The sequence below is a fragment of the Gavia stellata genome, chromosome 7 (assembly GCF_030936135.1).
Source record: "Gavia stellata isolate bGavSte3 chromosome 7, bGavSte3.hap2, whole genome shotgun sequence".
In the NCBI taxonomy this organism is placed as follows: domain Eukaryota; kingdom Metazoa; phylum Chordata; class Aves; order Gaviiformes; family Gaviidae; genus Gavia; species Gavia stellata.
Window position 1 is genome coordinate 5,348,561 of NC_082600.1, and position 12,240 is coordinate 5,360,800.

At 45.5% G+C, this 12,240-nt stretch overlaps 1 protein-coding gene across 1 annotated transcript in view; it reads left to right on the plus strand.

Annotated features, from left to right (window-relative positions):
- The first annotated feature begins 1,646 nt into the window (after window positions 1-1,646).
- PELI2 (pellino E3 ubiquitin protein ligase family member 2) overlaps window positions 1,647-12,240 on the plus strand; it is a 76,392-nt gene continuing 65,798 nt past the window's right edge. The window contains exon 1 of the mRNA XM_059819787.1: window positions 1,647-1,723. Within this exon, the coding sequence (XP_059675770.1) occupies window positions 1,647-1,723 (77 nt within the window). The remainder of the gene's footprint in view (window positions 1,724-12,240) is intronic.

Genomic DNA, 12,240 nt, shown 5'->3' on the forward strand with positions numbered 1-12,240 from the left:
GCGAAGGGGATGGTGGGGGAGACTCCGAGGCAGCGGCAGGCTGGGGGGGGAAGTCCTTGGAAATCACTGGAGAAAGTTTGGGGGTTTTTTTGCACCCCACAGCCTTTTTAGTCCAGTTTTGCATTGCGCAAGGCCTTGGTGTCTGGGCACGTGCCCCCAGACGCCTGTCTGCCCACCAATTTGTGGACGTAATGACTTATCTCACCCAAATTTGTCAGAAACGGAGGGAAAACGTGTTTGCGCCTGAGCACTGCGGGGGGGTAGGCTTTCAGGGAGGGGCCATGGACTTGGAAATACCGCGGTCGCTCGATATCATCTCAGACTTCTTCCTTCTTTTTTCCTGAAGGTGGGTTTTTTGAAGGAATAAAGCAGCCCCGGCCCAGCTGTGGAGCGGACCTGGGATGCTGGGGACAGCGGTTGCGCCTGGAGAGATGAGTCGGAGTGCTGAAAAGCGTCGGCTTTGTAGAGCTTTTCCCGAAGCACAAAGGTGTGGGGGGGCATTTTTGCAGCCTCAGAAGAAGATGGGGAAAGAAGAGGCTGGGAGGTGGGCTCTGCAGCTCCTTCCCCGTCTGGGGATGAGAGACGGGCGAGCAGCCATTCCTCGGCCACAAGCGCAGAAGCCGACGGTGGCCTTGTCGCTCGAGAGCGCCGTGCGGGAGATCGCGGGGAAGGGGTAGGAGGTGGGTGGTGGTCTGGACCCCTCTCCCTCCGGGGCAGGAGGGGACCTTGGAGCTCCCTGGAGGGAATCCAGAGCGCCACAGTGATCTAGAGCCACGGGGAGGTGATCTAGAACCCCACCACCATCTGGGCGGCCCAGAACCACCCTCACGTAGGAGATGGCCTGAAGCACCTGGAGATGATCCAGAACGCTGGGGTGATCTAGAACCCACAGACCAAACAGGAGGTGACCCAGACCCCCAGGTGATCTAGAACCGGGCCTCCAGGCAAGTGGGGGTCTAAAGGTCCCCCCCCGGGATCCAGACACCCCCCAGGGACAGGAGGTGATCTAGAACCCCACACAGTGATCCAGTCTCCTAGGTGACCTGGAACCCAGGGGCATCCCGCCCCCCGCGGTCAGGTGACCTAGAACCCCCCCGCACCCCCCCCCCGCGGCGGGCAGATAGCGGTGGGGACCCCTCGGTGATCCCGAGCTCCACCCCCTGGGCGCGTGCCGCCCGGCCCCGCCCCCTGTCCCCCCTCGCGCTGCGCCCGCCGGAGCGCGGCCCCTTTAAGGGCGGCCCCGTCCCCTTTACTCTATGTTTACATAACACAGCGAGGCCGTACCACTCGCGGGCAGTGGGGGGGGGGGAGGGAGGGCGCGAAGAAAGGGGCGGAGCGCAGCCGCGCGGAGCCCCGCCCCCCGCGGGCGTGCCCCCTCCGCAGGCGGTGAATAGGAGCGGGGGGGCGGGGCCACGCGTGGCCGGGCAGGGGGGAGGGCGCCGCTGTGCTCCTCTCGCCCCCTGCCGCGGCGAGTTGGTACGTCCCCCTCAGCGCTCCGCCCCCCGGCCCCCCCCGCCCCGGGTGTAGTGGCCGTTGTCGGGCGGCCGGCGCCTCAGAGCGGGGCGCAGCGCGGAGCCCGCTCGGGACTGGCGCTCCGCGGCGGATGGGACTGTAGCGGCGGCCCCGGGTGACTTCGCGGCGGCCCCATGTTTTCCCCCAGCCAGGAGGAGCACTGCGCGCCTAACAAGGAGCCCGTCAAGTACGGGGAGCTGGTGGTGCTGGGGTGAGCGCTGTGGAGGGGCGCCGGGGGGGGAGCGCCGGGGCGACGGCGGCGGCGGGGGCCCGTCCTGGGGTGGGGGGAGCGGCGGGGACGCCCTCTCCCCTCAGCGCCGGCCGCGTCCCCGCGCTGAGGTGACGCTCGGAGGCGCGAGACCCTCGGCGGGGTCGAAGTGGCGCTGGCGGGGGGGGGGGCGCGCGCCGCTTCCCGCCTTTCCCCCGCCCGAGCTCGCGGGGTGGCCGTTGGGGACCCGCTCGCGCCTCGCTCCGCTGCGTGGGGGCGGCCGCCCGTCCCCGCCGCCGGCAACTTTCCCCGCCGGGAGAGCGCTTGCTCGTCCGTCCCTCCTCCCGCCGCGGCTCCGGCTGCCTCGGGGGGAAGGGAGGGCCGGCGGCGGGCTGTCGGGCACCGTGACCCGCGGGGACGTGCGCGGCGGGCTGGAAAGAAACTTTGTGCGGGCTGAGGGGGTGCGGAGTTGCCGGGCGAGGCCGCGGGGAGACCCCGGCCCCCTCCTGCCGCCGGCGCCGCTCGCAGGTGCTGAGGAGGCGCGCTGCTTCGCCGCAGCCGCTCGCTGAGCTCTCCCTGGTGGTTTCTCCCCTCGCTCCGAGCGACGGCCTCCTCCGTGCAGATTGCAGGGGAGATGGCTCTGGAATTAGGAGGAGAGGCGGGGGGAGGAGGATGAAGCACTTCTATTCAGATTCGTATGGAAATGTTTATTTTCTCAGCTTGATACGGATCTTAAAGTAATCCGCTTGGTATTATGTTCTTGCCCTGCTGTTAAAGCTTGAAGCCTTTCTGCTGAACACCGGAGAAGCAAATGAGGGAGAAGCATCTAAGCCGTGCTTGCTGAGAGCCCTTGTGAACCTTATAAGAGATGCTTAATTTTGATAATTTAATATGTAGAAACATACGGTTAATGGAATAATTTTTAGTGATAAATACAATAGGAAGGTTTCAAGCCAGCCGTGAAGCAAGACAGTTACAGCCTTGCTGCGTTATTCAGCCTCCCCCAGAATCAGTTACATATTTGCTGCAAGGTCATAGAAAATCTTATTCTGCTTTCTTAGGGGATTTTTTTGTTGTGTTTTGGTCAAGTCATTTCACAAAGAACTGTGTTCACCTCTGCAGAATAACTGTTTGAATCTCTGGGAGCAGATAAAAAGAGCAGTCAAGATGGGCTATTCATGTGTCCAGTGGTGTACCTTTTTTCCTTAAGGGATGCTAAATGTTTCTTATCACGAGACTAGGTCAAGATACAGTTACCATGGAATAAAATACAGATATTACCATGAACGTGGCATAGCTGGTACTTGAAAGACTTGAATTCAAGTTGAGTAACTTGATTCAGGAGAAATATCCATATCAAGCTAAATTTAATAAAGAAACGTTCTTACTCTTTCAATTGTGGAAATGGAGGGTAACCTCAGCTGTGCAACACTGTCTCTAACAATAAAGTCATAGTGTAATGTTGAATCTTTAATTAAATTAGAGTGCATAAATTGATGTTGTGCTGCAGAGGCTTTTTGTGCACAGCTGGAAGCATTTTCCTTTCTGTTACTTTACTATTTTTAGCAGCAGTTGAAAGTACAGAAGTATGAAATGTTTTGGCTCTGATCTTAACCTAGCAAAGTCTGGTGTGCTTTTCCTTTAATACGGAAATGCATTGATCTCAGCTTATCGGTTCTGCCAGAGGTGTTGATCTTCACTGCTGTGTGTTGAAACATGCCAATAAAATTAAAATAAACTTTATATGACTGTGTTATTTTTTATTTGAGTATCAGCTGTTCTCTAGAACTACTGAGGTTATATCTTCTGGGTGTTATATGGACTAAAAAAAGCAAACAAATCCTCTTGTCCTTGTAGTAGAATCGTGAACAAGAAGTCTGCGAACTGGCAGCTGAATCTCTCGGTCAGTATGCGTCTGAAACAATAGGGCACCGGCTGTCACACCGTACTGACAGGACGTGGTCAGTGGATGTGATGTAGAAATAGATGTGATGGAAGTAGTCCAGGAAATGCCGTGACTTCAGGAACTACATTTTCCATTTTTGGACTGGAGATTGGGGTTTTAACATCCATTTGACACTTTAGGAGTTGATTTCTGCATTTCCTATCAGAAGATGTCTTAAATGTTATATGTAGTGCCATAAATAATACAAACATACTTCTCTTTTTCTTTGGTGACTCAACAGTTGTGACTAGGAACTCTTGGAACAGCTTAAGCATCTGCTCAGTATTCTAAAAAGAAATAAAATTCTTAATACCTGTTTTGTATTAAAATCTTGTAATCTGGAGTTCCATTTAAATAAGGCAATGTAAATCTGCTCTCCTCTCCATAGTGAAACTGAGACCTGTGAACTGCAGAAACGTAGCATTGCAGCTCTTACTACAACGGCTTGATTGAAATCAATAGTGACCTCACAGCTAGATTTAAAAAAAAAAAAAATGCTGTTTTGAGCCACTGTGTGGTTTTTTTAAAAAAGAAAAAAAAGCATTGATTGTGATGTTGAATAACTTGTCTTGAGCTGTGAGACTTTTAAATTAGATGGTGAAAAGGATGATGAACAAAGGAACTGGCATACCTGGCAAACTGCTGAGAGTCTTATTCTTAACATGACAAAACTTTCCCTTTATCTTTTGCTCTTACTCTTTCTTAGCAGTATTAAAGTAGGGTTGTTGTGTACTTGACCTTTAAATCAAGGGGAAGGTGTTCTTTTGGCAGTAGATAGTTCTCCCACTGCAACATGTTCCTGTATTGTCTTGCAATAGTTGTGATTGCTTGTCTGCGCATTAATGTGATCAGAGGGTAAAGCCTGAGGCATTTGAAGTCAGTCATTGCAGCAAATACATTTCTAATAACCCTCTCCCAGTAGTCTGTTACGTATTTTCTGTAAGTGATGTGGAAGTGCATGTTTGGTTAAGATTTTGTCGAGGTTTACATAATCAATGTTGTAGAGAATAAAAACAGTTTATGTAAATCAAGCCAGACAGGTCAAGATGGCTGGTAAAGAAGAGATCATCTGCTGATTGTGAATCTGCTTGTGGAATCTGATTGTGTACATCTGCTCATAGCATCATCTGTTCACAAAAGCCTATGGATTTCTTGGCGAAGCAGAAACATTCATATTCTAATTTTTTTTTTGGGGGGGAAAAAAAAGGTTTATTTGAAGTCCCATCAAAGTAATGGCCTATTATATATTTCTTGTTATATAGTGCTGGAGGAAGTTTTGAAGGAGATCTCAAATACAGTATCGAGTACCTGTTTCAGGGTATGAGTATGTTGTTTGTAAGTAGCCTTCATCTGACTTGTCTGGTATCTGGTTGGCGATACAGTGACTTCCAGTTAAGAACTGTGCTAGGGAAAGCAAAATTAACCTCTCGAGGTGTATGTGCTGTCCCCCTCCTCCCAGTACCCCTTTTTTTCCCCCAAGTTTGAATTGCACTGTGAATAATTTACTCTGGCATAACAGTGTTCAGGCCAGTGTGGCTTTGCCTTGTGTATTGGGTGCTGATCTCTGGCTGTGTGAAGTAGCTTTTGCTGAAGGCGGGTGTCAGTGGCCTGGTGCCGTTAAATCTCTCTTCCTTTGGGACTGCATGAATTTCAATATGTAACTTAGGCCACTTTGTAGACTTTTCCAATCTTTAATGACATCAATGGGCAGCTTTAGCTTCTCAGAAAAATCACTTGATTAAAATGATGTAAGTTGAAGGAGGAATACCGAAGAAGCGCAAGTTTTAGTCAATGGCTGAGTTCTCTAGCAGTGAAAGGATTTTGTACCTGATGTTAGATACTTTCAGTGTGATGTATTGCAGCCAATTCTAAGGAGTTTTGGATGGGGTTTCTAATAGGTGTGTGTAGGTAAGTGTAATATTTCTTACTAACCAAAAACTTGTGTTATGTACTCATTAGCAAGGAGGTGCAGCCTGGTGTGTCCTCAGCTGAGGAAGACTTTGTCTTACAGACTTAATAGGTTTTGCAGTATCTAATTAATTTTTTTATCTAACTAGACAAAACTCTAAGGGCTGTCATTCAGCTTTGTTACATTGGTCACTTTGAAGTAGTTGTCAGCATTTTATGTACAAATTTTCCAGAGTCAACCATCAAAATAAATTATTTGGTTAACTTTAGAGGCTGCCGTGCCCAAAGGAGCTGCTGTGAATTGTTACATGAGCTTTGTTTAATGTGGATTGTTGGACATCCTCGAATAAACAGGCAGTAGTTCTGCTTAAATTTAACCTTTTGAAAAAATGAAGTTCTTATCTGTGATTACAGTGATAAATTCTATGGTAGCTTTTGGGAAGTTGTTCTGATTGCTGGACCACTTTATACTTGGAGCAAATTTAGATTTGAAACATGTCTTTTTGTGCAAATCTAAAGGGACCTCCATTTTTAGACTCCTATTTCTTATACAGGCTTTCTCTGACAGATCAAAGTTGCTCCTTAATCTAGCTCGTCAAGGTAGTGGTTTCCTGAAGTGTTTCCTACTTTTAAGCACACTTCCAGTTTTTAACTTCCCTGTTTGGCTTTTCACGGAACTCTTTCATTAATCTCTTGCTGTGCAGTTCAGGAAGAAGCTGATGCAGTTTGCCATTACTGTTGACAAATGCAGCCGCAATGTGGTATCTCTGCTTGTCCTTGATAGCTGTTTGTTTCTGTTTATGGACCGAAGGCAGAGGGAGGGTCATCCTGGCTATGGCATTAAACTGGGGACTTATGTTGCACTTATGAATGTGCTGTTTGATATCAAGCTGAAGTTTCGTTTAATGATTCTGTAATTTTCTGCACTATATGGTATAGACTTATTGGTGAAACTGCTCAGATGACTCGGGTTCCGCTTTTGAGCCTTATTTAAAAATGTACTTTAGGCTTCATTTAAAGGAGTGTCTATAGCAAATAACGGTAGCCACCCGTTAAATACATTCAAGGTCATGATTCTCTCTGAGAATCATTCGCTTCAACAGTCATAGCTGGAAGGCTGCTGTTCTGGAGAAACTGATTTTTATTTTATATTGACAGTGGCTTCATGGAGACTTTTATGTCTTGTTCTTAGTTTATGATGGATCTTATATGCTGCATATTGAGAATATATGATCAGTGCCAGTTCAGAGCTTGCAAGTAGATTAATCAAACACCAGAAGTATTGTCTGAATAGAACATTAACTGCAATGTAGAAAAAAAATAGTGGAAAGGATTATATTTGAGGAGAGATTCGTGGATTTTTCAATGAAAGCTTGTGTATGGCTGGACAGAGCAAAGGTTTTGCTTCATTTAAGCTAAGAAAGAAAACATATTTGAGTTGGTTCTCTGCAACTATCCTATTCCTTGGATTACTTTTGACTTTCTCAGAGTATGGATTTGTATCCAGATGTAGGCTTTATTCACAGCATCTCAATACCGATGTGAAATCAGAGAGCAGAAACTTGAAACTCTAGAAGCTAAAATCTGTATTTGTTGAAGCAAATCAGAGCTTTGAACGTCTGCATGTCTAGTGCTTGTCAGGAAACTGAGTGCATTCTGGAAGTTAAACTGTAATCCCCTTGGCACGTACAGGCAGTAGGTCACACATGTAGAGGTGGAAGGCTTAATTTTTTTCTTAAAATACGGAAAACAGACTGTTTACTGTGAGTAAACAAGTCTGAGAAATGTAAGACTGTTGCCTTTGACTGATGCACTTCTCATGTAGAACCAAATAGCTGCTCCTTTCCTGTCTTGGCAGAATCAGGGATACAGAGTTTTACATTTTCAGCTGAAATTTATAAATGAGTAGATACCGTGCAAGTCCACTTGGTTCTACTTTAAAATATGCATATAAACCTTGAAATTACTTCCTAGGCTATTAAGGTTTGGTTTTTGTTGCTGAAAGCAGCATCTTGCTTAAGCTATTTCATGCTCCGTCTTAACAGCAGGCTGTTTTTCAACTGTGATTACAAGGTTGCTTGAGAAGAGATTTTTCCTAAGATCTCAGGAACTTTTTTATTATCCAGTTCAAACTAAATAATGGCTGTTTTGTACTCATTTATTATGGAGTTAATGCTGCTCTCTAACTTCCTTCGTCCTTATTACTCAGTAGTGATAGCACTGATCAAGTTGATACTTTGAGAAGATGCAACCTTCTTTTTCGGTACTCCAAACTAATGAGAAGCTGTGTGAGCATAGTATGGCACTGAGTCTGAGCCAACATGCCTTGCTGAAGGTAGGGTTTATTAGTTCAGAGTGCCAGCAGAGAAGTTTTACAACTGTTTGCAAAATACTATAGACGTGCCTGTAGGCAACAGCTGTTTAGGTAGGCTGAACCAGCCGTTGGCTTGTGTCGTTCTTCTGGTTGGTGTTGTCTGCACATGCTTTGGTTCTGAATTTGTCTTGAGTATCTCTGACTAGTATGGGTATGAAACCTTCCAAAGGAGACTCCTCTAGCATGTTGTACAGTTGCAGTCTTACTTCATGTTTAGTAGAAATGCTTCTCATGATGTCATCTAGAGTTGTGTTTGGTTATTCCGCACTATCATACTTGTGGCTTATTTGTCCTGTGGTCAGCAAAACGGACATTATTTAGTTTGAACTGGATAACAAAAAAGTTCCTGAGTTATTAGGAAAAATCTGTTCTCAGTAGAGGAGGATTCGGTCTGAGCTCCCAGCTTGAAGCAGAAACTCTAATTGGTTTCCAGGTATACTTTGTGCTGTCAAATCCTGTTCCGCTTGTACTGTCTGATGCCCTAAATCTCATTTGTGTTGAGGATGCTTTTCCTTTTATCAACAAATATCCTTATGTTTATTCTCACTCTCTCCCAAGGTCACCTCTGAAAAGCTTGCATGTGACTTGTCACAAGCTTAAACCTTGAGGGACAGGAATGGGGATGCTGGCGTAGAGAGCATGCCCACTTCCATAGACTTGTAAGGCAAAGCTTCTCATCTTGTTTGTTTTATAAATACATCACTAAATGGTGTCCTTGCATTTTTGTGTCAGGTCCCGGGTTTGTGTTCCTGTCCATGGCAGGGGCTTGGAACTAGATGATCTTTAAGGTCCCTTCCAACCCAAACTGTTCTATGATTTTTCACTTTCATCACCTGCATATGCTAATACTGTATTGCAGGAGTCCCGCTTTTCTTTTAGATGACTTGTTTTCCCCTTGACAAGATGCAGTTCAGAATTGTATGGCTCCCTTTGCCTCGTATTTTTTAGACGTCTGCTAGTGTAGCTTTTATGCAGGTTAGTACTGGGTCTTGAGATCATAACGTCATTCACATACTTTGGGGGACCAATTCGTAACTTCTCTGGCAAACTGTAAGTAACATCTGGGATTAGACTGTTTTAATCCTGTTACTCGGTGGCCTAGAATAGGTCTTGGTCCTCATATTGAGCAGATAGTACAGTCAAGAGCAGTAGGGGCTTCCAAAGCAGCAGATTAGTGTGCTTTGAGGGCAGGGGAATAGCTGGAGCAGTGCTGTCCTAGCTCTTCAGCTGTGGTACATCATTGTGCATCCTCTCTGGATGACCAGTTGTGTCGCTTCTGTGATGACTCCTACATTTAGCCTTGTAGTATAACCTTCTGTGCAAGTATTCTCTCGCTGGGTCTCTCTGTACTGTTGATGACTGTATAATGGGTGCGCTTCTGGCTCTGTGATTTAAAACCAAAGACTGGAGAAGGGGAAGGGCAGCAGGCAGTAAGCTGTTTGTGGGGTTTTCTTAACGTCTGAGTAGGCATCGTGGTCTGGGAGTTCAGCACTAAGAGTAATCTGTATTTGGGCTTGACTGACTTTTCAAAATAAACATCTTTCTACTGCCCTTCCCACAAACAGCTCTTGTTGGCTAGAGTTAATAGAGCTTAAGACAGGAGAAGACAGTCCTTGTAGGAAATCTGTGCACAGCGAAGCTTCAACAGTTGTAACATAAACGTTCGGTCTTTGAAAAGTTGTTACAGAGGGGCTGTGTGGCAGGAGGACATGGCTTTTTAATATGATTGGGGTATGAATGGTATGTGAACAAGGTGTCACTGGATTTGCATTGTCTAGGTGTAGCTTTTACTTGTTCTGATTAGTATCACTTCTGTTCCTAATTATAGGGGGCTTCTGAATAGTATATGCAGGTATCACTGTTTTGCACTGGCGTCTTGTTCAGTTCTTCCAAGGCTAGAATATGAAGTCCTGTCAGGTCAGTCAGAAGTGTGCATGCAGCTTCATAGTAGCAGTGGTTATCAGCTCATGGTGAAAAAAGAATGATTCAGCTAAAAGCTTTCCTCTGTTTCACAACAGAAATGTCATACAGACAAAAGATATTACAAACAGCAGTTGTGAAAGTGGATACGGACAACATCTACAGTGCTGAAGAGTTTGTTGTATTAAAAGTAAAGTGGTTTTGAGATGAGGTCAATTTGATTAAGATGATAGGAAGGTGCTGATAGCTGAAGGACCTATTAGGCATGCTTCTATCAATAGCAATTTGTTTCTCCTGTAGGGAGGGAAAGTAAGCAAGCCCTGTTTTGTGCTTCTGGAAGTGGTTTACTTTAAGTGTTTCTTTTCCCTCATTTAACAATATCATCTTTAATACTGGACTTAGGCACACTGCGTATCCTGACCTCACTGCAGATAGAACTGGCATGCTTCAAGGAGCATGAACTAGGTGTGGGACTGTTCCTAATCTAATGTAGCAGAAGGCTTCCTGTGCTAGTGAATGGTGCGAAGGCCACACATGCCCTTATGAAGTGTTTGGCAATAAAGACCTAATGTTCAGCTGTCATATTTATTGCTTATATTAACTATGATATAGCTACATTACTGTGTAGCAACTAATTGTATTAAACAGAGATGAAAACAGCCAATTGCACAGTGAGACAAATACTAACTTAATGTCAGTTTACTGCGCTGCCTCCCCAAAGGAATGGGGAGAGGCAAGAAAAGTTAGAGATAGCTGGCACATAGTAAGTTAAAAAGGAGAAGGCCAAGAAGCATTATGGTCTTCTCCTTGAGTATTGTAATGTTAACTGATCTCCGTTGTTGCAAAATTCTCCTTTTTCTTCTTTACATTCAAGGAATTGAGGACAAAGAAGTGTTGGCATAATCTTTCTCTCTAACTGATACGCACTTTTGGAAGGCGATCTTCATACTCAACTGTAGTATGTTTAGTAGGCTTTCAAACTACTCTTCATCCCCAAATATGTATGCTATCTTTGTTTTAGAATCCAGTAAGTTCATAAACTGTCACAAAATAATTTTATTCTTCAAACTGGATGGCTTTAGTAATGCCTAAACAAACAGGTAGGCTTCAAACTTGGTGGTGTATACTCTTAAGGCATGTGAATGTCATGGATGAAGTCAAAGTGGTACTGACTGTGAAGACAATTAGTCACTGTATGAAAGGAAACTAAACAAATTGAAGCATATAAAAGCTTAAATCTCCTCTTGCATATTACAAATAAACTGGAGACCAAATGTGCAAACTCTCTAGCATGTGCCTTAAGGAAGAGTGAAAGAACTGTTTAGTCTAGACACAGAAGTTAATGGGCTGGAACTTTGATATAAGCACAGCTGTATTTCTTCATATGCAACAGCATGACTTTATTTTGATTGTTGGTGTCTGATTTAGTAATGGTAGAGTCATAGCCTTTGAAACAGGAGTAGTGTGTGTATGTCCTCCTTTCATAGGAAAGACAGAGCTGTTGAAAGATACCAAGAGCTGTATGGTTCCTGCTTCCCTGCACATCGTGTGACAGAGTTCTGTAGCTCACAGATGACCGTGGTTTTTATGGAACATTGACTAATAAACCAAAATGTTGCTGTACTTCCAACTTGCCTTCCTGCTAGTGTCCATGCTTGACATCTGAGACAAGCAGCTGTGAAACTCAAAACTTGGGTTCAAAAATCATTTTGGCACCGGAAAGGAATCTTTCGGACTAGGTAGGATTCATTATTTTGTGGTCCTAACCTTTCTGCTAACAGACGTACAAGACCTACTTTGAATTTCTGGATCTTAAAATATGCTGGAACGGTTTCCTGGTGCATCAGGGAGTGAGTTTTGAATTCATAAGTTTAGTGTGCGGCCTTTTGTCACAGGCTGTGGGCAGAAGTCCTATTCCAGAACCGTGTGTGTGATGGGAGAGCTTACAGCGCCTTGCTGCGGGTCTGTACCCTCTCTGGTTGGCAGAGCGGCTGTGGAGACAGAGGATTTCTTCATAAGAGTGTTCCCTAATCTGATGCTGCCAGAAGATTTCATTACATGGGCTGTGAGTACCTCAGTGGTTTTTGCCAAAAAAACTACCAGAAAATTAGGCAAATGGAACAAATTGGTCTTAGGGCAGATCTTTGAGGAGGCAAGCTTTGGTTGACATGAGCAGCTGAGTAACTTCTTCCATCAGAGCTAAGTCTGGAGAAGGAAGTTTGGCAATAGGCAAGCGTATGAGTCTTGAATGGTTTTTTACTCCTCTGTTGTCTTTAGCTGGTCTTCACTGGACTAACGAAAAGTCTAAAACACAAGAGACTCCTTTAAACGCCTCTGGCAAGCCAGCTGCTCTTGGGACAGTACTGGCATTCC